A 24,658-nucleotide genomic window follows, 5' to 3' on the forward strand; every position below is an offset into this window, starting at 1 on the left:
TGAATCAAAGTGGTACTTTATTCACTGCTTTCTGTCCCTCACCCACTGCAGAAATACACACGCATATATATATTAATAACAATAACCAAAGGTATCAGTAAAGCACAAAATGCATTAAGTGTTTCAGATGGAAAATGCCACCAGGAGAATAGTTCCATCAGGGACGAGGGGAAGAATAAGCCCCAAACTGTCGCAATCCCGAGCGCGCCCACATTCGCTCCAGGTGGATCTTATTCTGTAGTGATTAATTAACTTTCCCACTAACATACTTAAGCAGATTCTGTGTCCTAAGGGTATTCTAATTAATTCATTTTTCACTCTGAATAATGTAGTTTTTCTAAAGGGAAGCCACCTGATGCGGAGTATTGATGGATTCTTTAAAATCTTCTGGCAGTTTGTTTATGTTCTGCATTGGAATGTGACAACATTGAAATATTAGCTTTCAACCCCTCAGATGATTTTTAGGGAGACTTCCCCTCCACCCCTGACCGCTCCTGTTCCATTTCAAGGCCAGCCATCCTCAGGAAGCTACTCCTGAGCCGTAGCGACCCTTCTCCACCCTGACGTGACATCCTCAGCCCCTCAGAGCAACGGTGGTGTTTTCCGTGCACTCTCGGGGACCACCTTCGTCTTTCTTGGATTTCCCACTGGGCTTTCCCATTGAAAGACAGAAAAAAGAGCCAAGAAAATTCAGTTTCCAGAAGAAATAACTCCTTAGTGTGGAGTTGTAATTTAGGATTTCTTGCTGAAAGATTGAATGTTATCCTTCAATTTGCATATGTGTGGGTACATATGTGTGCGCATATGTCTGTGTGCATTTGTGTATGTGTGTGTCCGTGTGTGTGCATGTGTGTATGTGTGTGTCCGTGTGTGTGCATGTGTGCATGTGTGTGTGCATTGGTGTGTGTATGTGTGTGTCCGTGTGTGTGTATGTGTGCATGCATATGTCTGTGTGCATTTGTGTGTGTATGTGTGTGTCCGTGTGTGTGCATGTGTGTGTACGCATGTCTGTGTGCATTTGTGTGTGTAAGTGTGTGTCCGTGTGTGCATATGTCTGTGTGCATTTGTGTATGTGTATGTCCGTGTGTGTGCATGTGTGCGTGCATATGTCTGTGTGCATTTGTGTATGTGTGTGTCCGTGTGTGTGCATGTGTGTGTACACATGTCTGTGTGCATTTGTGTGTATGTGTGTGTCCGTGTGTGTGCATGTGTGTGTGCGCATATGTCTGTGTGCATTTGTGTATGTGTGTCCATGTGTGCATGTGTGCATGTGCATGTGTGTGTGCATATGTCTGTGTGCATTTGTGTGTGTATGTGTGTGTGCGCATATGTCTGTGTGCATTTGTGTGTATGTTTTTTCGTGTGTGTGCATTTGTGTGTGTATGCGTGTGTCCGTGTGTGTGCATATGTCTGTGTGCATTTGTGTGTGTATGTGTGTGTCCGTGTGTGTGTGTGTGTGTCAGTGTGTGTGCATGTCTGTGTGTGTGCATGTGGCGTGCATGTCTGTGTGCATTTGTGTATGTGTGTCCGTGTGTGTGCATGTGTACGTGCATATGTCTGTGTGCATTTGTGTATGTCCGTGTGTGCATGTCTGTGTATGCATGTGTGTGCGCGCATATGTCTGTGTGCATTTGTGTGTGTCCGTGTGTGTGCATGTGTGTGTGCGCATATGTCTGTGTGCATTTGTGTATGTGTGTCCGTGTGTGTGCATGTGTGCGTGTGCATATGTCTGTGTGTATTTGTGTGTGTATGTGTGTGTCCATGTGTGTGCATGTCTGTGTGTGTGTGCATGTGTGCATGCATATGTCTGTGTGCATTTGTGTATGTGTGTCCGTGTGTGTGCATATGTCTGTGTGCATTTGTGTATGTGTGTCCATGTGTGTGCGCATGTCTGTGTGTGTGCATGTGTGTGCATATGTCTGTGTGCATTTGTGTGTGTCCGTGTGTGTGCATGTCTGCATGTGCATGTGTGTGTGCGCATGTGTGTGTGCACGTCTGTGTGCATGTGTGTGCTTGTGTATGCGTGTGTGTGTGCATATGTGTTCCTCTGGCCAGGAGGAACTTGCACGTGATGCTTACTGGAATGAAGCTACTGGTTTTTCTTAGCACAACAAAAAAAGTAGGAACAAGTAATATAGTTAAGCTCCCCACCAAAAAGAGTTTTCTTTTTTTTTTTGTTTTAAGACAGTCTCAACGTGGGTAGAGTGTGTTGACATCACAGCTCACAGCAACCTCAAACTCTTGGGCTTAAGCAATTCTCTTGCCTCAGCCTCCCAAGTAGCTGGGGTTACACCACAAGCTATTTTTCTGTTGCAGTTGTCATTGTTGCTTTAGCTGGCCTGGGCCAGATTCTAACCCACCAGGCTCGGCGTGTGTGGCTGGTGCACTACCCACTGAGCTACGGCCGCTGCTCCCAAGAGAGTCATTATTTTCATTTCTTCAACTGAGATGCTTGGCTGGACTCCTTTTTAAATGGTAAGAAGTGATACAAGGACTGGGTACCAATCTGGGTAACATTTTGTTGGCAAACCTGTGAACTCCAAACTAAGGCTGAGTTCACAGCAACCACCAAGCAAAAACCTCAGTCTGCTCGGAGATTTTTCTCTCAGCCCCAGAGAGGTTTGGTAACTCTGAATTCCTCATCTCGGCTCCCTTCCTCTCTCCCACTCTTACTCCCAGTGGCCACCTCCCATTTGTCTTTATCAAACAGAGCACAGACTTAAAACCCTGGCTGTGGACTTACCTGTAATGTGGTAGCTCACTTGGCTGTTCACATGGGATGTGTCTCTGTCCCAGGTGCTGAGGACAGCCACCACCTCGCCGGGAGGGTCGCTCTCCTTCACATTCCCTCGGTACACCTCCTGGGCAAAGACGGGCGCATTGTCATTTATATCTGTCACCTTCACAGACACCACGGTGGTGGAGGACAGAGAGAACGCCTCTCCGAGGTCCGAGGCCAGCACGGAGAAGGTGAATTCGGGGTCAGTCTCATGATCCAGGTCCTTCAGGGTGCTGATCCAGCCGGTGTTGCTGTCAATGCTGAAGGCCTCCAGGACCTTTTCGGGCTGGGAATCTGCGTGGAGGGAGTACGTGACCTGCCCATTGGCTCCCCAGTCCACATCTCTCGCTCTCACCTGGGTGAGTTTGGTGCCGACGGGCATCCCTTCCATTATGATGGTCTCGTAGCTCAAAGTTTCAAAGACCGGCTTGTTGTCGTTCAAGTCCAATACCTTGATATCGACATCCACAGTGAACACGATGTCTATCTTGTCCAGGGGGACAGTGGCCGCTGCTTTAAAGTGGAAAGCTGGGGTGGCTTCATGGTCAAGGCGCTTGTCAAGCTTGATCGTGCCTGTGTCCTGTTCTATGATGAAGACGCCCCCTCTGTTATTTTCCGGCCGTTCCCCATTCACGGTGCTGAACCGGACGTTCTGACCGGGCAGGACCCTCAGGGTGTCCACTGTGCAACCAATGGCTGTATCCTCGGCGACGGCAAAGGAATATTGCGGCTGGGTGAACGAAGGCAAAAGTGTTTCAGGGGGCAAGACATGGATGTAGACGGGAATGAGGGAGTGCTTCACCGGGGCGCCCCCATCCACCGCTTTGACAAAGAACGACAACACTGTATTTTTCAGCTGATTAAAATTGCCTTTTGTGACCATCCAGCCATTGTCAGGATCCATCTCCAGGAGGTCAGCCACAGAGACCGAGGCCTCGCTATAGAGGGAGTAGGTGATTCTCGAATTTGCTCCATCATCTGGGTCCGTGGCTTGCACCTGAGTGACCAAGTGGCCCCTCCCGACATCTGCCCTGACGCTGGCTCTGTACTCCACTGTCAGGAACTGGGGGGCATTGTCATTTTCATCCACAACAATCACCCGCACGGTGCAGAAACTTGTTCTCCCTCCACCATCAAGAGCTCTCAAAAAAATACTGATGTCTCCCTCCAGAGGGTTTTCCCGGTCTAGCCTTTCCGTGGTGACAACCTGTCCATTGCCGTCAATGAGGAACCGATCCTTGGCAAAGTCATTGACGATGGCGTAGCTGATCTGCCCATAAGTCCCTGGATCCCCGTCCGTGGCTCGAACGTGAATTACCTTTGTCCCAGGAGCTACATTCTCTCTCACTTCAGCTACGTATGTGCTTTGTGAGAAGGCAGGGCTGTACAGATTAGCCCCAAGTACCCTGATGTGCACCTGAGCCGTGCTGGTGAACAACCCGTCGGAGACTGACACGTTCAGACTGTACAGAGGCTCCATCCGCTGCTTCCGGTGGCTGGACAGTGTGATGACTCCACTCCTGCTGTCCATCAGAAAGCTCGTGCGGTCGTTCCCAGAGAGAATGCTATACTCCAGCCGGTCGAAGTCAGAGCTATCGGCATCAGAGGCTTGTACACAGGTTACAAAATGGCCCCGGGGTGCCAATTCACTTACATATGACTCATAAATGAGCTGATTAAAAACTGGAGGGTTGTCGTTTATGTCAGAGATGTGGATGTGAACCAGAACCTCACTGCTCAGAGACGGGAAGCCACTGTCTGTGGATCTGACTTTCAAAGTGCAGTGTTGTACTAACTCATGGTCCAGCATCCGTGCTGTCAGGATCAAGCCACTTGTGCTGTCTATGTGAAAATAATCTGTGCTGTTGTAAGTATCCTGGACAATCTGATAATGTACCATTTTATTGTTTTCTGAGTCTGCATCAGTAGAGACAACCTGCAAAACGGGTGTCCCAATAAGAGACGCTTCTGATAATGTTGTGTTGTATGTGGGCTGGTCAAAAATAGGTGGGTTGTCATTTACATCATTGACCAGCAGGTCAACGGTGACTTCAGCCCTAGCACCAGTCAGGGCATCACTGGCTCTTATCGTCAGCTTATAAACAGATGTAGCTTCGTAATCCAAAGGGCTAACAACTTTCAGGACCCCAGTGTCAAAGTCAACGTTAAATTGTTCGAAAGGATCCCCATCAATAATGATGTATATGATGCCTTGACCTTCCGGACTCGTGGCGTTAATGCTTAGAATAGGGGTTTCCACTCGGATGTCTTCATCAATGGATGCCGTATAAAAGGGCTTATCAAACACGGGCATTGCTTTGTTGACAATAGTGATGGGGAGCTCCACAGATGTAGACAAAGAGGGTTTTCCACCATCCTTCGCTAGAATGGTAACTCCATACTCAATGTTGGACAAGTCGGAGTTGAAGGCTTCTTTTAAAATAACATTCCCTGAATTAGGGTTAATTTCAAAGTGGCCATAGTCATCCTGTAGGACATAGGTCACTTCTCCATTTGCACCTTTGTCTTTGTCAATGGCTGTCACCTGGTAGATCAGAGTCCCGGGCTCAGCATCGACTTGCACAGCAGCGTAATAAGGGAGTCCCACAAAGACTGGAGAATTGTCATTTATGTCCTCGATGCTGACCCTGACCACCACCCTGGCCACACGCAGAAGGTCCAGCTCACGGCTGGCTTCCACCACTAGCTCATATAACTCTTGCTCTTCACGGTCAAAGGGGACTCCAGTGGTCTGAATGACTCCTGAGGTAGACTTGATCTTGAATTTATTTCCTGGGTTTAAGATGCTGTATTTTAAGGGCTCGTTAAGGCGATTTCCAACTGCATTGACAATAGCAACTTTGGTTATGTTTGTGTTGTTCTCTGAGATTGATGTAGAGTAAAAGCTTTGTGTAAAGTGGAGGCCACTGTCCATGGCTTCCTTAACCATGACGTTGACCATGGATGTACTGTAGAACTTTCCGTCGGACACTTTAGCTATCAGCATGTAGTGATCTTTGGAGAGGTTGTTGTTTTTTATGGTGAGTACTCCACTACTTGAGTCAATTAAAAAATGTTCCAAGCTGCCTTCCATGAGGCTGTATGTCAGCTCGGGGGGCACTTCAGCATCAGGGTCTGTGGCACTGACTTTTAGAACCTCCACTCCGACATACGTAGGGAGAAGTAAGACAGTCTCAAACACGGCCTGAGTAAAAACAGGTGGGTTATCGTTGACATCCGTCACCTCAATGTTAACTTCGACAGGACTCTCTGCGGTCAGCTGGGGGCTCCCACTGTCTCTGACATGCACGTGAAAATGGAAATGGGCGATGGTTTCGTGGTCCAGGTTGGCAATAGTTCTAATTGCACCAGTGCTGGAGTCCACTGTGAAGAACTTCTTGGCCATGGACTCCACAATCTGATACACTAGCAGAGCATTCCGGTTGCTGTCAGCATCAGAGGCGCGAATCACCAGTGGGCTGTTATCAAAGCTCCTGACAATGCTGTTGACTGGGGCAGCCTCACTCAGGCTGCCGGAATATTGGGAAAAGAGGAAAACGGGGGCATTGTCATTTTCATCAACAATCTGAATGTTGACTGTGGCATTAGAAGCCATTCCTGCCATGTTCGTGGCCTGAACGATGAGCTGATAGGAGGAAGTGTGCTCATAATCCAGGGCCTTCCGAGTGGTGACAACTCCAGAATATGGATTTATGGTAAAGATCCCATCAACGTCTCCATCTTTGACTTCATAAATGAGGGTAGACTGACTGATGGCAGAGATAAGGATGACTGATGTTCCAATGTCAACATTTTCGTTGACTTCTGCTTGGTAATCTTTGTGCATGAACTTGGGGTGAGAATTATCAGACATAGTGACAGAAATGCGCACGATTGCAGTGGCAGACATTGGTGGGGAACCCTGATCGGTGACCTTGACGGACAGGACAAACTGACCCATGGCTGTCATGTCTGGTTCTTTGGCAACAGTGATGATGCCCAGGACTGGTTCGATCTTGAACGTATTGCCGGTGTTGCCTAAAATACAGAATTCAATGGGGAAATGAGTTAGCGGGTCATTAGACACAGAGTCTTTTTTTACGATGAACTCGTCATCGAAAGACACCTTACTGCAACATGGCTCGTAGAAAGCAATTATTGTAGGCAGTCTGAATCATTCCTTCAGTAACTAGAAATGAGTTTTCCAGTACTTTTGTGAATTTCAGATCACTATCTTCTTAATCCAAGTTAGGAACAGTAACAAGAACAACACAGCACTGTGTAAATTCCAGCTGGGATATAAGAGTGAGTGTAGCAGATACTTTTGTGCTAAGAATGGGCAGGAATTCCTCATTTGCAGCTTTGTGGGAAGAGGAACAGAGTGGGCCAGCACACACGCATGCCCCTGGTGAAAAGGCATCTGTACCTAAGCTCATGTCACCTTCCACGTTCTGTGTTAAAAGACGGAGGGTTGTGGAAAAAGAAGGAATACTTCAACATCATTCTACTTCATCTGGATACACCGGATATTAAAATTGGAAACATATTATTATAATTTCACTTATAAATGAGGATGCATTATCCTAAACAACATATTAACAAGTTGAATTAAAAGTTATATTCAAGTAATGTACTTAGGTCAAAATTAAATCCAATTTATGTGAGAATTACTCACTATTTTCTTTTCTTTTCCTTTCCCTCCCTTATATTGTCTATAAGATTTGGCATGATCTGTTTTTTGAAATTCCATTTTTATGTATAAATATTAGTTGTCTATTTTTTGAGACTTTGGAAAAAGAATAAGAAGGAGTTAACTGATGACTCCATATTGAACCTCAGAGTCAAAGCATTCTATGATAGACATACTCTTATCTGACAATGTGAATGTTACTTTTTTTGCATTATTATTATTGCTCAATATTTCATGGTAGCAATCATCTGATTTCTTTTCCGAATGTACTTATTTTTGTTCGTTCTTTATGAGGTTTTAGTTTCTAGTCCTTATCTTAAACATTGTTATTGTTGTTAAATTTTAAGCCTTTTTTGTGAAGGCAAAAAGTGGAAACCAAATAAACACATGTCTACATATAGAGAAAATAAAAAAGATGGAGGGTTGTGGGAATGGTTTTAGAACACCCAGTCAGTTGGTTTCAGATTATCCCAAAGGTAAGCTGTGAGCTGAAATTAGTAATTTCACTCCATCAAAAGTGACTTCACCCAAAACAATGCTTTGGTGTGGGGGAGGTTTATTCAGTATGGAGGATTCTTTGCCCGTCACCGTCTGCTTTGCGAGTTGGGAGCGTTTTCTCTCACACCCTGCTTTACGCCTGCTCTACCCTCTCATGTGCCCCTGAACACACATGTAGACATCAAAGGAGACATAAAAAATGCTCAAGGCCGTTGCTGCAACTGGTGGCCATTTGATTCACTAGGCCTACGGGCCCCAACTCCTGGGTCGAGGACCAGTACCAGTGTGGAGCCTGTTAGGAGCCAGGCTGCTGGGTAGCAGGTGGGCAGTGGGGGAATGAGCGAAGCCTCCCGTGTTTACATCTGCTTTGCCGCCTGAGCCCCATCCCCTGTCAGTAAGTAGGGCCTTAGATTCTTACACCAGTGAGCCCTGACTGTGAACTGTGCCTGCAAGGTTATGTGCTCCTGATGGAAATCTCACCTGCAGTGGAGGTGTGATGGGCTCGAATCATCCTGAAACCAGCCCCCAGCATCTCCCACCCCTGGTCCATGGTCCATGGAAAAACTATATTCCTTGAAACCAGTCCCTGGTGCCAAAAAGGTTGGGGATCGCTGTGCTAAGCATTTGAGAGGTTATCTGGTGAAGCAGGAAATTGCTGATTGTCTCAACCAGCGCTGCAACCGAGAACTAGAGGCATAACCCTTGTGAAATGGGGACTCTGCACCCTAGTTGGAAATAGCTGGCCTGGGATGGGCTGTGGCTGTGAGGCTACGGAGGCTCTGAGCTCTGCCTTGGAGATGTGGAGCTCTGACATCTGGGAAGTAAGGAGCAGAGAATGGGGAAGATGAAACAGGAAGACTGCAAAGAAGGCAGGAGTGACGCAGAGCTCGGACGCAGCTGTCCCCTTCACTAAGTTGCCTTTGTTGCTTATCTCATCCGGCGTTTGGACATTTCTGCACACACACTTCTGCATCTAAGATTCTTTTAAACCAATAGTTAAAGATATCGGTTATTAAACAACGTCTGGAGTTTGCTTTTTTTTGAATACTACAGGATGGCAGACACAGACATATTAAATGTCAAAATCATTAGCACTGGCATCAGCATTCAGAGGGCAGTGATATGATGTGTCCACTGAAACACTCGGCAAATACAGATGGGTGTTTACTGCTTTCCACATAGTTATTAAATAAACTTTGCCATGTCTGAACACTAAAAGGTCATAGTCATAGAAAATCTATTTCAATGGGGAAGTCGCACCTAAAGTTGCCATATGTAGAGAAAATGGGAAATCATAGCTAAATGTACCTCTATTTATAAAATATTTGTTGCAAAACTTTTCAAAGAGGTGGCCAACGTGCAGTGAATATTTTATAAAATTTCGTAATGAATATTTTGCAAATAAAGGTACATTTTGCTACAATTTCCCCATTTTCCCTATGTATGGCAACTTTAGGGGTGACTTCTGGGACACTCTTTGTAAATCTAATAAAAAGGGCAATTTGATATCAGTCCCAAATCTTTCATGTCACTATGGTTTTTTTACTTGGTCACTTAAACACAGTCATTTTGTGATGATAACAGAAAATTTAATGATCTTAGGAGGAAACTCTCAAAATTTTTAACAAATAGCACCATGGAGTTGAGTGAGAGTGGAACATTTGATTCATAGACCCTCACAAGGAACAGGAATCATCCTGCCTAAGCAATGGGCACCTTCCAGTGATTGCATCTCCATGAAGCCCTGGCTGGAAATGCTGACAGAGCCAAGAGTCTCTGTCCCGTGATGACGGCGTCCCATCACACAGGTCTGGGCAAGTCCTCCCTCACTCCAGGCCCAGAACATGGCTTCATACCTGGTGAGAGACATCGTGGTGGGGAGAAACGGGGAGCCACTTCTGACCTCCAGCATTTCTTCTTAACTCTGCTCCTCCACAACCCTCCATCCCCTTGCTGCACCTTCCAGAATGATGTGTTCACACATCAGGTCCAAAGCGGACCCTCCTCCTCTTTCCCTCCTGAACAGACTGATCATTTTCTTGGAATCTACTTCCCGATTGTTCTCTACTGCTACCTTTAAATGCTTGGGAAACGACCTCTGCTTGTTTTCCTGGGAATCTATGGCTTCTTGAAGACTTTTGGCAACTGGATAAAAACTGTGCTTCTCTTACTTACAGCGCCCGCCGCAAAGAAGGTGCCCCATCACTATTTGTTGAATGAGTGAGAGAAGAGGTTAAGTTTTAAATAGAGGTTACATTCCCTGTCTGCATGCATCTCGAGATCCCTGCAGTCCCCACCCTCCCTGGACTCCTGGTCTTGGTCTCTCTGGTGTGTCCTTTCTCAGAAGCTCCTCTGGCCCCAACACAGAACGCCAGCTGGTTATGAGACCTGACACCCTGCACTGGAAAACTGCTCGGTTCTTCAGCCCAGGCCAAATCTCCAGTAGTTACTGCAGAGGCCAGGGAGGAGAGAGAAAATTTGCAGCCCACCAGGAAACTCCTGCTTTCTGAGGTGTGTGAGAAAAGTTAAACAAAACATAACACTTCACACCACCATTAGTCATTCGCTTAGAAATGCTGCAGCATCTGGGATCTGCCCCATGCCTGCCATTGCGTGGGAGGAAACTTGCTTGGCCGGGACCAGTCCAAGTCCAGTGTGGGTCTGTCTGTCTGTCTGTCTGTGAAAGGATTTATTGTGAACATCATAACCCTCCTTAGCATCTCACACATACAATCAAAGGTCATTTTTCTTAAGGTATCAATTTGTTCCTGTGATTTCCTAGAAGTTCAGGTTTCTACATACAACACATTTTAAAGAAACAACTTTTCTTTCTTGTTTCAGTCAATTGTTAAAGAAATGCTTGAGCACCATGCTACAGTCCATGGAGGTGAAGAGGTAAATGGGGCAGTCTTTTCAGCACCATAGGTTGGAAAATTATCTGGCTATTTAAAAGGAGTATAAACAGTAGGTTTAATGATTAAATATAAAATGCAGGTAGACACATAGACAGAAGTTTAGAAAATGATAAGGTAGAAATAAAGCCCCATATCTGCTCAGTGCCTATAGCTCAAGCGCCTAGGGTGCCAGCCACATACACCAGAGGTGGTGGGTTTGAATCCAGCCTGGGCTTGCCAATGACAACTACGACTAACAATTAGCCGGGTGGTGTGGCAGGTGTCTGTAGTCCCAGCTACTCAGGAGGCTGAGGCAAGAGAATCGCTTAAGCCCAAGAGTTGGAGGTTGCTGTGAGCTGTGACGCCACGCACTCTGCCAAGAGTGACATAGTGAGACTCTGTCTCAAAAATAAATAAATAAATAAAATAAAGCCCTATATCTAAATGATCACAGTGACATGAAATGATGTATATGCATGAATGAATACGGGGAAAAGACATAGAATTAGAGAAAGAGAAAGAATACAAAGAAATGTTTAGGTGACATTTTCTGTGATGTTATTTTGTGGAAAAGTTTCCTTATATTATTTGTGGAATCAAAAGAATGAGGATTACATAATCAAGAGATGCAAAATAACATTTCTAAAAAAACAAAAAAATACTGGTCAGGATTTAGGTTAAAAGGAAATTCCATGGAAATGTAGAAAAGAAATAGGTAAACTCTCCAGGCCACCTAACTGTCATGAGCCAAAGTCTTTTCTTTTTATATTTTTATTTTTCTCCCTTCCACCCCCCACCCAGTAGAACTTAATACAGACCCATGTAAAATGTGGGAGCTTAATTCAGGAAATAGTTTTGGATTATCATTCAATGCAGGGACCCTTTTTAAAAAGAAGGTTCTTGGCTTTTCTTTTCCTAAAATCCCAAGTCCAAAACTGTCATTCTAGCATTCATATTTTAATTCAACCCCTTGCAAAAATGCCCCACATTTGAATGAATGGGAAGAAGCATTTCCATTGTTGGGTGAAAGGGTGAAAGGAGATTGCCTTTGGCATTATGCAGGACAGACATAATGGTGCAGAACATTTTGCGCCTTGAATATTCAAAAAAGAGGAAATAAGGGAAGAGAAACTAGAGCAGATAAAAGAGTATTTGTCATTTTTTGGGTTCACAGTACGGTCTCTCACTTAGACATTCGTCTCTGTCATAAATGTTTTATAGCGGCTGCTCTTCAAACCATGAGTAAACTGTGGTCTGGCCTTAACCTGATTTTTAAAAATCTCAACTTTAACAAAATGAGAGCCTGTATTGACTTACGTCACAGGGTAAGCAGACAGTGCAGACTCCATATCTACCATCTACTCTGCTCTCAGATTGCCTCCAAGGAAGAGAACTTGTGCTAACTGTGAGGGTGTGGGAATTTCTGAGACCTACAGCCCACCTATTGACCAGTTAACAAAGACGTGTTAAAATTCAATTCACAGAACAGCCCAGCAGCCCTCAGATGATGGAAAGCTTTGGCTATTTTAGTCTGAAGTTGTGGCTTGTTGGCCCATGGGTAAAAGTCACTGCATTTATTATATATTTCTTCTTTGTACTCCAGAAAAATCTAAGACTATAAATAACAAAAGAAACTCTTCGTTGTTCATGATGGAAAACACATTAATGAAATGCCAAGAACTTTATACATCATCATCACCCCAAAAAGGGCAGTTGCTTGGCCAAAAAAATTCCTGTGGAGATGTTCCCTTGGTAATGGTCTGAATTTTACAGGGTGATAAATACTACGGAGGGTAGAATGCCACACATTACACTAAAATCTGTGCCATGCAACAGCTCTCACCTGCTTCTATGGTATATAGGAGCTCAGCATTTTCCCCTTTGTCTTTGTCCAGAGCTGTCACTTGCAGCACAGCTGATCCCAGGGCCGCTGATTCAAACACAGACGCCTCATACAGTGGGTTGGTAAAGTATGGACTGTGATCGTTGGCATCCTCCACGTTTACAATGACTCGGGCCAAGTTTCTTCGATAAGGAAACTCTTGATCTCTGACCTTCAGGCAAAACACAAGAAGCAGCAGGACTAAAATCTTTATCTGCAAAGAACTCACAGGTCACGGAGAAAACAAAAGGAGATACTGCAGGGAAAGTGCTTGAGTCGGTCCCAGGCACCTGGTGGCTGCTCAGTAAACAAATGGCAACTTTTCCAAGTGAGCAAACCGAGACCCAGGGCCACAGCACTGCTGCTCAGCTTGACGCCTGGCCTGGGGTCTGTGCTCAGTCTGTGTCCCTTGATGCCTTGATGTGACAAACACAGAACTGTGTTCTGGCTAACCCCACCCAGCCACATCTCCCTTGTTATTTGTGTGTACACCTGCTGATGGGGTGCTAGGTGGAGGCTCCCTACAGGGGAAACTGAACAGGGGCGTTAATCAACAGAGTGCAGGCACTACCATTCATCCATTCTGCAAACGTTTATCGTCACCTGTTATCTGTCAAGAACCTGGCTTCAGTTCGGCAGCCCAGCAGTGAATTCACTACAGTCCCTGCCCTCAAGAAGCTTAGAGTGAGTGGGAAACACAAACAAATTATTATGAATTTATTATAATTAATAAATAGTTACAATTCCCAGGGGTAAATGCCCATATGGGATACAGGGAAGGCCCTCTCAGAGCGAGTGGTGAGAACCCAACCTAGCATCTGGCATCTTGGAGGAGTCAACAAGAGCCAAGTAGAAGTAGTAAACGGTGGTGCTAGTTGTAGGGTCTAGCGCTTTCAGGCAAGAGAATCGAATCTTAATTTCTAACATTGAGACCCTTACTGTGATTCTACCAAAGAACCTCGCTTGGCAGCTTCAAAGCTCCCCCTGGCTTGCATATGGCAGAAGCTTGCAAACAATCGATTCTTTAACCACAAGATTTTGCTATAATTTGACGTAGCTCTACTCAAATATGTGCTCTTGGCGTATTCAATTTTACACTCTATAACTGCACAGAGACATGACGAAATTAGAAAATACACCAAGAAGAGCCAACAAAGAGAAAAAGGTTTTCAGAAATAGTACCTAGGGGACGTGAGCAAAATGACTAAAATGGGTTAGCTTGGGAAAAGGCCCCATAAAGTTGTTTGCTCTAAATACTCAGTTACATAAATGACAAATAGTGGAGGGTGACCGAACTCAATTCTGAGTTTGCTAAGGGAAGAATGAACAGAAATGACTGGAATAACCATGAGAATGAAGTTAGTCACAGGCACAAGGGGTCTCCCCATGAAGAAAACCATGGGGGTCTCCCCATGACGTAAAACCAACCAGAGAGAGCCCTGCGTTTCCTTGTCTGTAGGCTGACCTGCCCCACTAAAGGACCAACCTGAGCTTGCATGGCATGGTTACTGAAATCTAGGGCAGTAGCAATTGAATGTAAGTTCTTTTTCTGTCCTCAATGCCTAGAACAGTGCATGGTACACAGCAGGTGCTTGAGAAATATTCATATGTGAAATGAATGAATGGAGGGCCAGACTCAGCGTGGGCTGGATGACCTCCATGAGTCCCTACTTCTGTGTCCTGAAGCCTTAGCTGGAAACCACAGCTGAGGGCCTGAGGGTCAAGTTTCCTCTTGCTCAGGAAGGTTTCCAGTTTTGTGAAGGAAGAGTAGCACTGGATAGCACATTACTTTGAGCTGACTAGGAGTTCACAGCCTCTTAGTGTATTCTTTTGAAGCCAATCAGCACACAAGACCATCTGTCACCCTTCCTGGTATTAAAATGCACTAGGGGCTCTGACAGGCAGTGGCTGAGCAATGCCCATGGGGTTTCTGGGCAGTTGAAGGCACAGATGATAGGTCATAAATGCATCAAAGATATTTCTTATTAATCTTTCTTTCCACTTATGTGATTGAGGAAAACGCCACTTTAAAAGTAAAGCAATTTCTCCTAAATAATTTGGGGGCCCCATGAACACAAATTCACTCTGCTGGCATCAGTGCGTTCTGTGGTCACTTTTGGGTGCCAATATTTACTATCAGGCTCAAGGCCAGGACGTTAATAAATCAGTTTTCTAAATGTTTCCAAGGACCCAGCATTGCATAGGTAGAGTAAATGGTTACCCTTGTGATTAACTTCTTAAGGAACTTCTTTTAAACTTTCCCACAAAATCTTCTGGATACAAACCAACCCCAGAGCCTGGGAACATCACCAGTTCCTTGCCCGTCAAGTCTGTTGGGACCATTTACTGAGTAGCCCCTGTCTGAGAACTTATTTACTCTTTCAGTTTGGCAAAGATATGGATTTACTTTCTAACGACAGTAATTTTTTATTGAAATAAAAAGGCCAAAAAGGAACGCAATCTAGCTGTGAAAAGATGACATTTACAATTACTCACAACATTTAGAGGCCCTGCCCGTCTGAAGACTCAGGTATGTGACCTGAATGGTCAATGGTTCTGTCAGGAGGGCAAATTAGCAGTTTGGTCCTACCATGACATTGAGAATGTGCTTGTCCTGAGCCTCATGGTCCAGCCTCTCGGCGGTGTAGAGCACACCAGTGCTAGGGTCAATCCGGAATTTCCTCATGCTGCTGGAGTCGATGCTACTGTGGACAGTGAAGCTCAGCTTGTGCTTTTCGTCTCTGTCTGTGGCTTCAACCTGCAGGATCTCCGTGTCTGGAAGCACATCCTCAGAAATGGTCACGTCATAATTCGGCTGAGAGAATTCTGGGCCATTATCATTATTATCCAGCACTTTGATAAATACCTGTAGTTAAAAGAAGACACCAGTGATGACTAATGCCAATTCCTCATGGCTAATAAAAGAGGGCCTCTCCCTCTGTCTGCTCCCTTGTGTCCTTGGATCCTCACTTCTGGCAGCTCTCTCAACCTGTAGGAAGCGCTCTTATAAAAACACTTTGTAATTAGAGGCTGACAATAAACCAGTGGTTCACATTAGCAGGAACATAAACTATGAGCTGTTCAATATTCTCACTATTAATTGAACAGCTGAGATGGCCACCTGAAGGTGATAACTCCATGGACTTACTTGCAGGCAAATGCAAATGATCACAGGTGACCTTAGTTTATTACGTTCCTCTTACTGTAAGTTTTCTTTCCCTCCCTCCCTCCCTCCCTTCCTTCCTCCCTTCTCTATTAAATCATAGCTGTGCACATTAATGTGATCATGGGGCACCATACACTGGTTTTATAGACCGTTTGACACATTTTCATCACACTGGTTAACATAGCCTTCCTGGCATTTTCTTAGTTATTGTGTTAAGATATTTACATTCTACACTTACTAAGTTTCACATGTACCCTTGTAAGATGCCCCGCAGGTGTAATCCCCCCAATCACCCTCCCCCTCCCTCCCCTCCCTCTCCCCCTTCCCCCTATGCTTAGGTTGTAACTGGGTTATAGCTTACTGTAAGTTCTTAATACGTGCTTCTAGAGGGCCTCCGTGGAGGAAGTGAAGGAAGGGAAAAGTAGGAAAGAGGCAAAGGAAAGTGAGGAACAAACAGGGATGAATTCAGACCAGTCACAGCTTCTCAATGCAGGGTCCGGGCACCATGGCCGCCCTTCAGATGGGAAGGGTCTGGCAAAGAACCTGGTATTAACAGTAGCTAAGAGACGGAGTTTCCAAATTGCTTATTTTCATAAAGCATTTTGTTGTAAAATTTTTCAGCAGATATAAAAGTAATACTGAAATGAACACACATATTGGTCACTTAGCTTTGATAATGATCAAGTCACGGCTTATCTGGTTTCATCTACACTCCCACTCATCCCTTCCTGCCCCTCCCATAGTGTTTTAAAGCAAATCCCAGCCCTCACGTAAGTTGAAGCGTATGGCTCTAAAAGACGGAGTCTCGGAGGAGGGAGACAAGATGGCGGACTGAAGCCAGCTTTCAACAGAGGCTCCCGTCCAGAAGGAGAGTTAAGGGACAGGAATTTAGTAGGTGTCCTGGTGGACTCGAGCCTCACCAAGAGAGAAGGTTGAAGAACGTACATCAACACCGCTGAGGCAAGCTGTGATCACAAGGACGCAAACAAAAGGTACAAAATCCACCACCAGGCGGACGGGAGTCCCCCTCCCCCATGAGACCGGCTCAAGAGCCCCACAATTGAACAAGCGGGCAGAAATTAAAGGCCCTCCCACTACACTCCAGGGAGAGACCTTCTAAAAACTGGACCTACCTCCCCTACTGGGGTGCTGTGGCATTCTCCTGCCGGACATAGGGCTGAATAAAACTTTGGGAATCCTTTGCCGGCAACCCTGAATCCCCGGCACTCCCCTCCCGCCCACTGAGGTCTGGAGGCCTGTCCCCCAGGAATTCGGATCCTTGGGTGATTTCTCAAGGGGAGTGGACAGTCCCCGAGTTGCGACTGGTCAGCATTGACTCTGAGGCGCGCGAGTGAGGAGAGGGCACCGGGCTGAAGGGGAGTCACGCCTTGGCAGCACTTCCCTGCGGTGCAGTGCACCAACCCTCCCCGGGCAACATTACGGGGCACAAGACTGAATAAGACTCTAGCTTCCCCGCTGAGAGCTGAGAGCCCCTACTCTCACTCGGGGTCTGAGGGCCTATCCCCCCGGAGTTCGGATCCTTGGGTGATTTCTCAAGGGGAGTGCACAGTGCCTGAGCTGCGTCAGGTCAGCGCTGACTCTGGGACACGGGAGCGAGGAGAGGGCACTCTGCTGAGGGGAAATCAAGCCTTGGCGGCACTTCCCTGCGGTGCAGTGCAGGAGCCATCCCCGGGCCGTAGTGTTGCATAAAACTGAATGAAACTCTAGCTTCCCCCCCCCCCACTTCCAATTGGGATCTGGGGGCCCATCCCCCAAGAGTTCTGATTCTTGGGGGATCTCTTGAGGGGTGTGGACCCAGCACAAACTGCGGCCGCTCAGTGCTGACTCTGGGGTGCGGGACAGAGGAAAAAAGGGTCACCTGAGTGCCCACACCAGAGCAGCAGTTCCCTGGAGGTAGATCAACAGCCGTTTGTTCTTTAATGGCGGAATGCTCACTTCTGGATATTCTGAGGCCACACCCCCTGTCTCCCTGGGCAACCAGAGGAGGCCACCGGTGAGCTGGGGATTTCCTGACACGGCTCACAAACCCGGGAAGCTTCCAGGGCGGGGCCGACCCAGAGAGGTGTTCGAACGCAAATCTCCAGCAGCAAAGACGATTGAACTCAAAACAGCCCGTCTTCTGTAGGCGATTTCGACAGGAACAGAGACAGAACCCCGCAAAGTTGTCTGTTCTGTTCTGTTCTGTTCTGTTAGCAGCATCCATCAGGGACGGGGCTAAGCCTGAGTGAACACCTCCTTCCCATCACCTGCATCAAACACTCAAAGATGTCAGGCCCCATCTCCTCCTGCTAGATAGCGGCAGTCTGCCGGGGCCTAGCAGACTTCCTTGTGATTCAGGCAGGTGCAAACCCCTGGAGTGTCTGTTCACTGCAGGCAACTGGGTTGGCCATCTGCAGAGATACCAGTGACTGGGTCCGACGGAGGGGCAAAGTGGGGAAGGAGATGTCAACCTTCCTAGACTGCTCTGTTTGCTGGGTGGCTCCTCCTGACTCCACGCTGCACGGGGGTGAGCCGTGTCAGAGGAGTCACCAGGCCCCTGTGATCCAGTTCCCAGAGACCTCTTGAATTCTCCCACCCGAGACAAGTGACGATTGAGACAGCCGATTTGGACCTTTTGAACTGGGCTAATAGACTGAGGACATTTCAGGCAGTGCCCTGGGTGTGCGATTGTAGGAAGGTTTGATTCTCCTTTTCCAACTGGGGCCAGAGGTGGGCAGGCGGGGCGACTTAATTGCTGATTTTTCCACACAGCTCAGACTTCAAGCCAGAGTAGAAGTTGCAATAGGATCGAACAGAAACCAGCTGAAAACAAGACAGAACCACTTTGCTCCACCACACCAGACAGGGCCCCAGTTTCTCAGGCCACAACACTGCACGGGCCCTCCATAAAACCCCAGGTGAAAAACCAAAGGGAGTAAAATAACCATGGGGCAGAATCAGCGGAAAAACTCTGGTAACATGAATAACCAGAATAGATCAACCCCCCCAAGAAAAGATATGGCAGATGTGATTGAAGATCCCATTCATAAACAACTGGCTGAGATGTCAGAAATCGAATTCAGAATTTGGATTGCAGACAAGATTAATAAAATGGAATTAGGAATTCGAGGAGAAATTCAAAAATTGTCTCAAGAATTTAACGAATTTAAAGACAAAACCACCAAAGACTTAGACACACTGAAGCAAGAACTTATAGCCCTCAAAGATATGAAAAATACAGTAGAATCCCTCAGTAACAGAATGGAGCAAGCAGAAGAAAGGATTTCTGACATTGAAGATAAAGTCTTCGAACGCTCCCAATCTCTCAAAGAGGAAGAGAAATGGAGAGCAAAAACGGATCACTCACTCAGAGAACTCTCAGATAATTCGAAAAAAAGCAACATAAGGATTATAGGAATTTCTGAGAATGATGAAGTCGCCTCCAAGGGCACAGAGGCCCTTCTGCATGAAATTATGAAAGAAAATTTTCCAGACATGCCTAGAGAATCTGAAATTCAGATAGCAGACAGCTTCAGAACCCCAGCACGATTCAACCCCAATAAGTCATCCCCCAGACATATCATAATTAGCTTCACTAAAGTTAACATGAAAGAGAAGATTCTCAAAGCAGCCCGGCGAAAGAAAACTATAACGTACAAAGGTAAGAATATTAGAATAATTGCAGATCTCTCTGCTGAAACTTTTCAAGCAAGAAGAGGCTGGTCATCAACTTTTAATCTCCTAAAGCAAAAAAACTTTCAACCCAGGATCTTGTATCCAGCTAAACTGAGTTTCATCTATGATGGAGAAGTTAAATACTTCAATGACATTCATATGTTGAAAAAATTTGCCATAAGTAAACCAGCTCTTCAGGATGTTCTCAGACCTATCCTCCACAATGACCAACCCAATCCTATACCACAAAAGTAAACTCACTCAGAAACTTCGGATCAAACTCCAACTTCCACACTGGCGAAAGGATTAAAAATGTCCACTGGACCTTTGAAAAACTCGATACCCAAAATTCCACCAGACTTATCAATACTCTCCATCAATGTGAATGGTTTAAACTGTCCTCTAAAGAGGCATAGGTTAGCTGACTGGATACAAAAACTCAAGCCAGATATTTGTTGCATACAAGAGTCACATCTCAACTTAAAAGACAAATACAGACTCAGGGTGAAAGGATGGTCATCCATATTTCAGGCAAATGGTAATCAGAAAAAAGCAGGTGTTGCAATTTTATTTGCAGATACAGTAGGCTTTAAACCATCAAAAGTAAGGAAGGACAAGAATGATCACTTCATATTTGTTAAGGGTAATACTCAATATGATGAGATCTCAATTATTAATATCTATGCACCCAACCAGAATGCACCTCAATTTATAAGAGAAACTCTAACAGACATGAGCAACTTGATTTCCTCCAGCTCCATAATCGTTGGAGATTTCAACACTCCCTTGGCAGTGTTGGATCGATCCTCCAGAAAGAAGCTGAGCAAAGAAATCTTAGATTTAAACCTAACCATCCAATATTTAGATTTAGCAGACATCTACAGAATATTTCATCCCAACAAAACTGAATACACATACTTCTCATCAGCCCATGGAACTTACTCCAAAATTGACCACATTTTAGGTCACAAGTCTAACCTCAGTAAATTTAAAGGAATAGAAATTATTCCATGCATCTTCTCGGACCATCATGGAATAAAACTTGAATTGAGTAACAACAGGAATCTGCATACCCATACAAAAACATGGAAGTTAAATAACCTTATGCTGAATGATAGCTGGGTCAGAGATGAGATTAAGAAATAAATCACCAATTTTTTGGAACAAAACAACAATGAAGACACAAACTATCAGAACCTCTGGGATACTGCAAAGGCAGTTCTAAGAGGGAAATTTATAGCACTGCAAGCCTTCCTCAAGAGAACGGAAAGAGAGGAAGTTAACAAGTTAATGGGACATCTCACGCAACTGGAAAAGGAAGAACATTCCAACCCCAAACCCAGTAGAAGAAAAGAAATAACCAAAATTAGAGCAATATTAAATGAAATTGAAAACAAAAGAATAATGCAACAGATCAATAAATCAAATAGCTGGTTTTTTGAAAAGGTCAGTAAAATAGATAAACCTCTGGCCAACCTAATCAGGAAAAAAAGAGTAAAATCTCTAATATCATCAATCAGAAACAACAAAGACAAAATAACCACAGACTCATCAGAAATCCAAAAAATCCTTAATGAATATTACAAGAAACTTTATTCTCAGAAATATGAAAATCTGAAGGAAATAGACCGATACTTGGAAGCGCGCCACCTTCCAAGACTTAACCAGAATCAAATGGAAATGTTGAATAGACTCATATCAAGTTCAGAAATAGCATCAACTATACAAAACCTCCCTAAAAAGAAAAGCCCGGGACCAGATGGGTTCACGTCAGAATTCTACCAAACCTTTAAAGAGGAATTAGTACCTATATTACTCAACCTGTTCCAAAATGTAGAAAAAGAAGGAAGACTACCCAACACGTTCTATGAAGCAAACATCACCCTGATCCCCAAACCAGGAAAAGACCCAACAAGAAAAGAAAATTATAGACCAATATCACTAATGAATATAGATGCAAAAATATTCAACAAGATCCTAACAAACAGAATCCAGCAACACATCAAACAAATTATACATCATGACCAAGTTGGTTTTATCCCAGGGTCTCAAGGCTGGTTCAATATACGTAAATCTATAAATGTAATTCAGCACATAAACAAATTAAAAAACAAAGACCATATGATTCTCTCAATTGATGCAGAAAAAGCTTTTGATAATATCCAGCATCCCTTCATGATCAGAACACTCAAGAAAATTGGTCTAGAAGGGACTTTTCTTAAACTGATAGAGGCTATCTACAGCAAACCCACAGCCAATATCATATTGAATGGAGTTAAATTGGAATCATTTCCACTCAGATCAGGAACCAGACAAGGCTGCCCATTGTCTCCATTGCTTTTCAACATTGTAATGGAAGTTTTAGCCACCGCAATTAGGGAAGAAAAGGCGATCAAGGGTATCCATATAGGGTCAGAAGAGATCAAACTCTCGCTCTTCGCAGATGATATGATTGTGTATCTGGAAAACACTAGGGACTCTACTACAAAACTCCTAGAAGTGATCAAGGAATACAGCAGCGTCTCAGGTTACAAAATCAACATTCATAAATCCGTAGCCTTTATATACACCAACAACAGTCAAATTGAAAAAGCAGTTAAGGACTCTATCCCATTCACAGTAGTGCCAAAGAAGATGAAATATTTGGGAATTTACCTAACAAAAGACGTGAAAGATCTGTATAAAGAGAACTATGAAACTCTAAGAAAAGAAATAGCTGAAAATGTTAACAAATGGAAAAACATACCATGCTCATGGCTGGGAAGAATCAACATTATTAAAATGTCCATACTACCCAAAGCAATATATAATTTCAACGCACTCCCTATTAAAGCTCCACTGTCACATTTTAAAGATCTTGAAAAAACATTACTTCGTTTTATATGGAATCAGAAAAAACCTCGAATAGCCAAGATATTACTCAGAAATAAAAACAAAACAGGAGGAATCACACTACCAGACCTCAGACTTTACTACAAATCGATAGTGATCAAAACAGCATGGTATTGGCACAAAAACAGAGAAGTAGATATCTGGAACAGAATAGAGAACCAAGAGATGAATCCAGCTACTTACTGCTATTTGATTTTTGACAAGCCAATTAAAAACATTCAGTGGGGAAAAGATTCCCTATTTAACAAATGGTGCTGGGTGAACTGGCTGGCAACCTGCAGAAGACTGAAATTGGACCCACACCTTTCACCATTAACTAAGATAGACTCTCATTGGATTAAAGATTTAAACTTAAGACATGAAACTATGGAATACTATTCAGCTATTTAAAAAAATGGAGACTTTACATCCGTCGTATTAACCTGGATGGAAGTGGAAGACATTATTCTTAGTAAAGCATCACAAAAATGGAGAAGCATGAATCCTATGTACTCAATCTTGATATGAGGACAATTAATGACAATTAAGTTTATGGGGGGGGAAGCAGAAAGAGGGAGGGAGGGAGGAGGGTGGGGCCTTAGTGTGTGTCACACTTTATGGGGGCAAGACATGATTGCAAGAGGGACTTTACCTAACAATTGCAATCAGTGTAACTGGCTTATTGTACCCTCAATGAATCCCCAACAATAAAAAAAAAAAAAAAAGAAATCACATATGAAAAAAAAAAAAAAAGACATGAAACTATAAAAATACTAGAGGAGAATGCAGGGAAAACCCTTGAAGAAATTGGTCTGGGTGAGCATTTCATGAGGAGAACCCCCCAGGCAATTGAAGCAGCTTCAAAAATACACTACTGGGACTTGATCAAACTAAAAAGCTTCTGCACAGCTGAGAACACAGTAAGCAGAGCAAGCAGACAGCCCTCAGAATGGGAGAAGATATTTGCAGGGTATATCTCTGACAAAGGTTTAATAACCAGAATCCACAGAGAACTCAAACGCATCAGCAAGAAAAAAACAAGGGATCCCATCGCAGGCTGGGCAAGGGATTTGAAGAGAAACTTCTCTGAAGAAGACAGGCGCAAGGCCTTCAGACATATGAAAAAATCCTCATCATCTTTAATCATCAGAGAAATGCAAATCAAAACTACTTTGAGATATCATCTAACTCCAATGAGACTAGCCTATATCACAAAATCTCAAGACCAGAGATGTTGGCGTGGATGCGGAGAAAAGGGAACACTACTGCACTGCTGGTGGGAATGCAAATTAATACATTCCTTTTGGAAAGATATATGGAGAACACTCAGAGATCTAAAAATAGATCTGCCATTCAATTCTGTAATTCCTCTGCTGGGCATATACCCAGAAGACCAAAAATCACAACATAACAAAGATATTTGTACCAGAATGTTTATTGCAGCCCAATTCGTAATAGCTAAGTCATGGAAAAAGCCCAAGTGCCCATCGTTCCACGAATGGATTAATAAATTGTGGTATATGTATACCATGGAATACTATGCAGCCTTAAAGAAAGATGGAGACTTTACCTCTTTCATGTTTACATGGATGGAGCTGGAACATATTCTTCTTAGTAAAGTATCCCAAGAATGGAAGAAAAAGTACCCCATGTACACAGCCCTACTATGAAACTAATTTGGGACTCTCACATGAAAGCTATAACCCAGCTACAACTTAACAATAGGGGGAAGTGGGAAGGGGGGGGTGGGTAGAGGGAGGGGGATCGGTGGGATCACACCTGTGGTGCATATTACAGGGGTATTTGCGAAACTTGGTAAATGTAGAATGTAAATGTTTTGGCACAGTAACTGAGATAACGCCAGGAAGGCTATGTTAACCACTGTGATAAAAATGTGTCAAATGGTTTATGAAGCGAGTGTATGATGCCCCATGATCATATCAATGTATACAGTTATGATTTAATAAAAAAAAAAAGAAAACTGGGTTGGTCAATAGAGCCCTTTTTATTACTAATCCTTTCCTTTTTTTGCCAAACTACACTTTGTTATATGTATATTTCTGCATGAAAAAGTGTGACATTAAAGTGCCAAACTAATTTTCATGAAAAAAAAAAATAAATAAAGACGGAGTCTCTTAGAATAAATACAAACACACACAACACCATTGTTGCACCTAAACAGAGAACACAGCAATTCCTTAAT

At 44.2% G+C, this 24,658-nt stretch overlaps 1 protein-coding gene across 1 annotated transcript in view; it reads right to left on the reverse strand.

The window, feature by feature from the left end:
- The window catches only part of FAT3 (FAT atypical cadherin 3), a 768,910-nt gene that overhangs the window by 97,268 nt on the left and 646,984 nt on the right, over positions 1–24,658 (reverse strand). The window contains exons 8-10 of the mRNA XM_053561979.1: positions 15,334–15,609; positions 12,705–12,915; positions 2,744–6,817 (exon numbers count right to left, since the gene is read on the reverse strand). Coding sequence (XP_053417954.1) covers positions 2,744–6,817; positions 12,705–12,915; positions 15,334–15,609 — 4,561 coding nt within the window. The remainder of the gene's footprint in view (positions 1–2,743; positions 6,818–12,704; positions 12,916–15,333; positions 15,610–24,658) is intronic.

The sequence above is a fragment of the Nycticebus coucang genome, chromosome 14, assembly GCF_027406575.1.
Source record: "Nycticebus coucang isolate mNycCou1 chromosome 14, mNycCou1.pri, whole genome shotgun sequence".
Classification (NCBI taxonomy): Eukaryota; Metazoa; Chordata; class Mammalia; order Primates; family Lorisidae; genus Nycticebus; species Nycticebus coucang.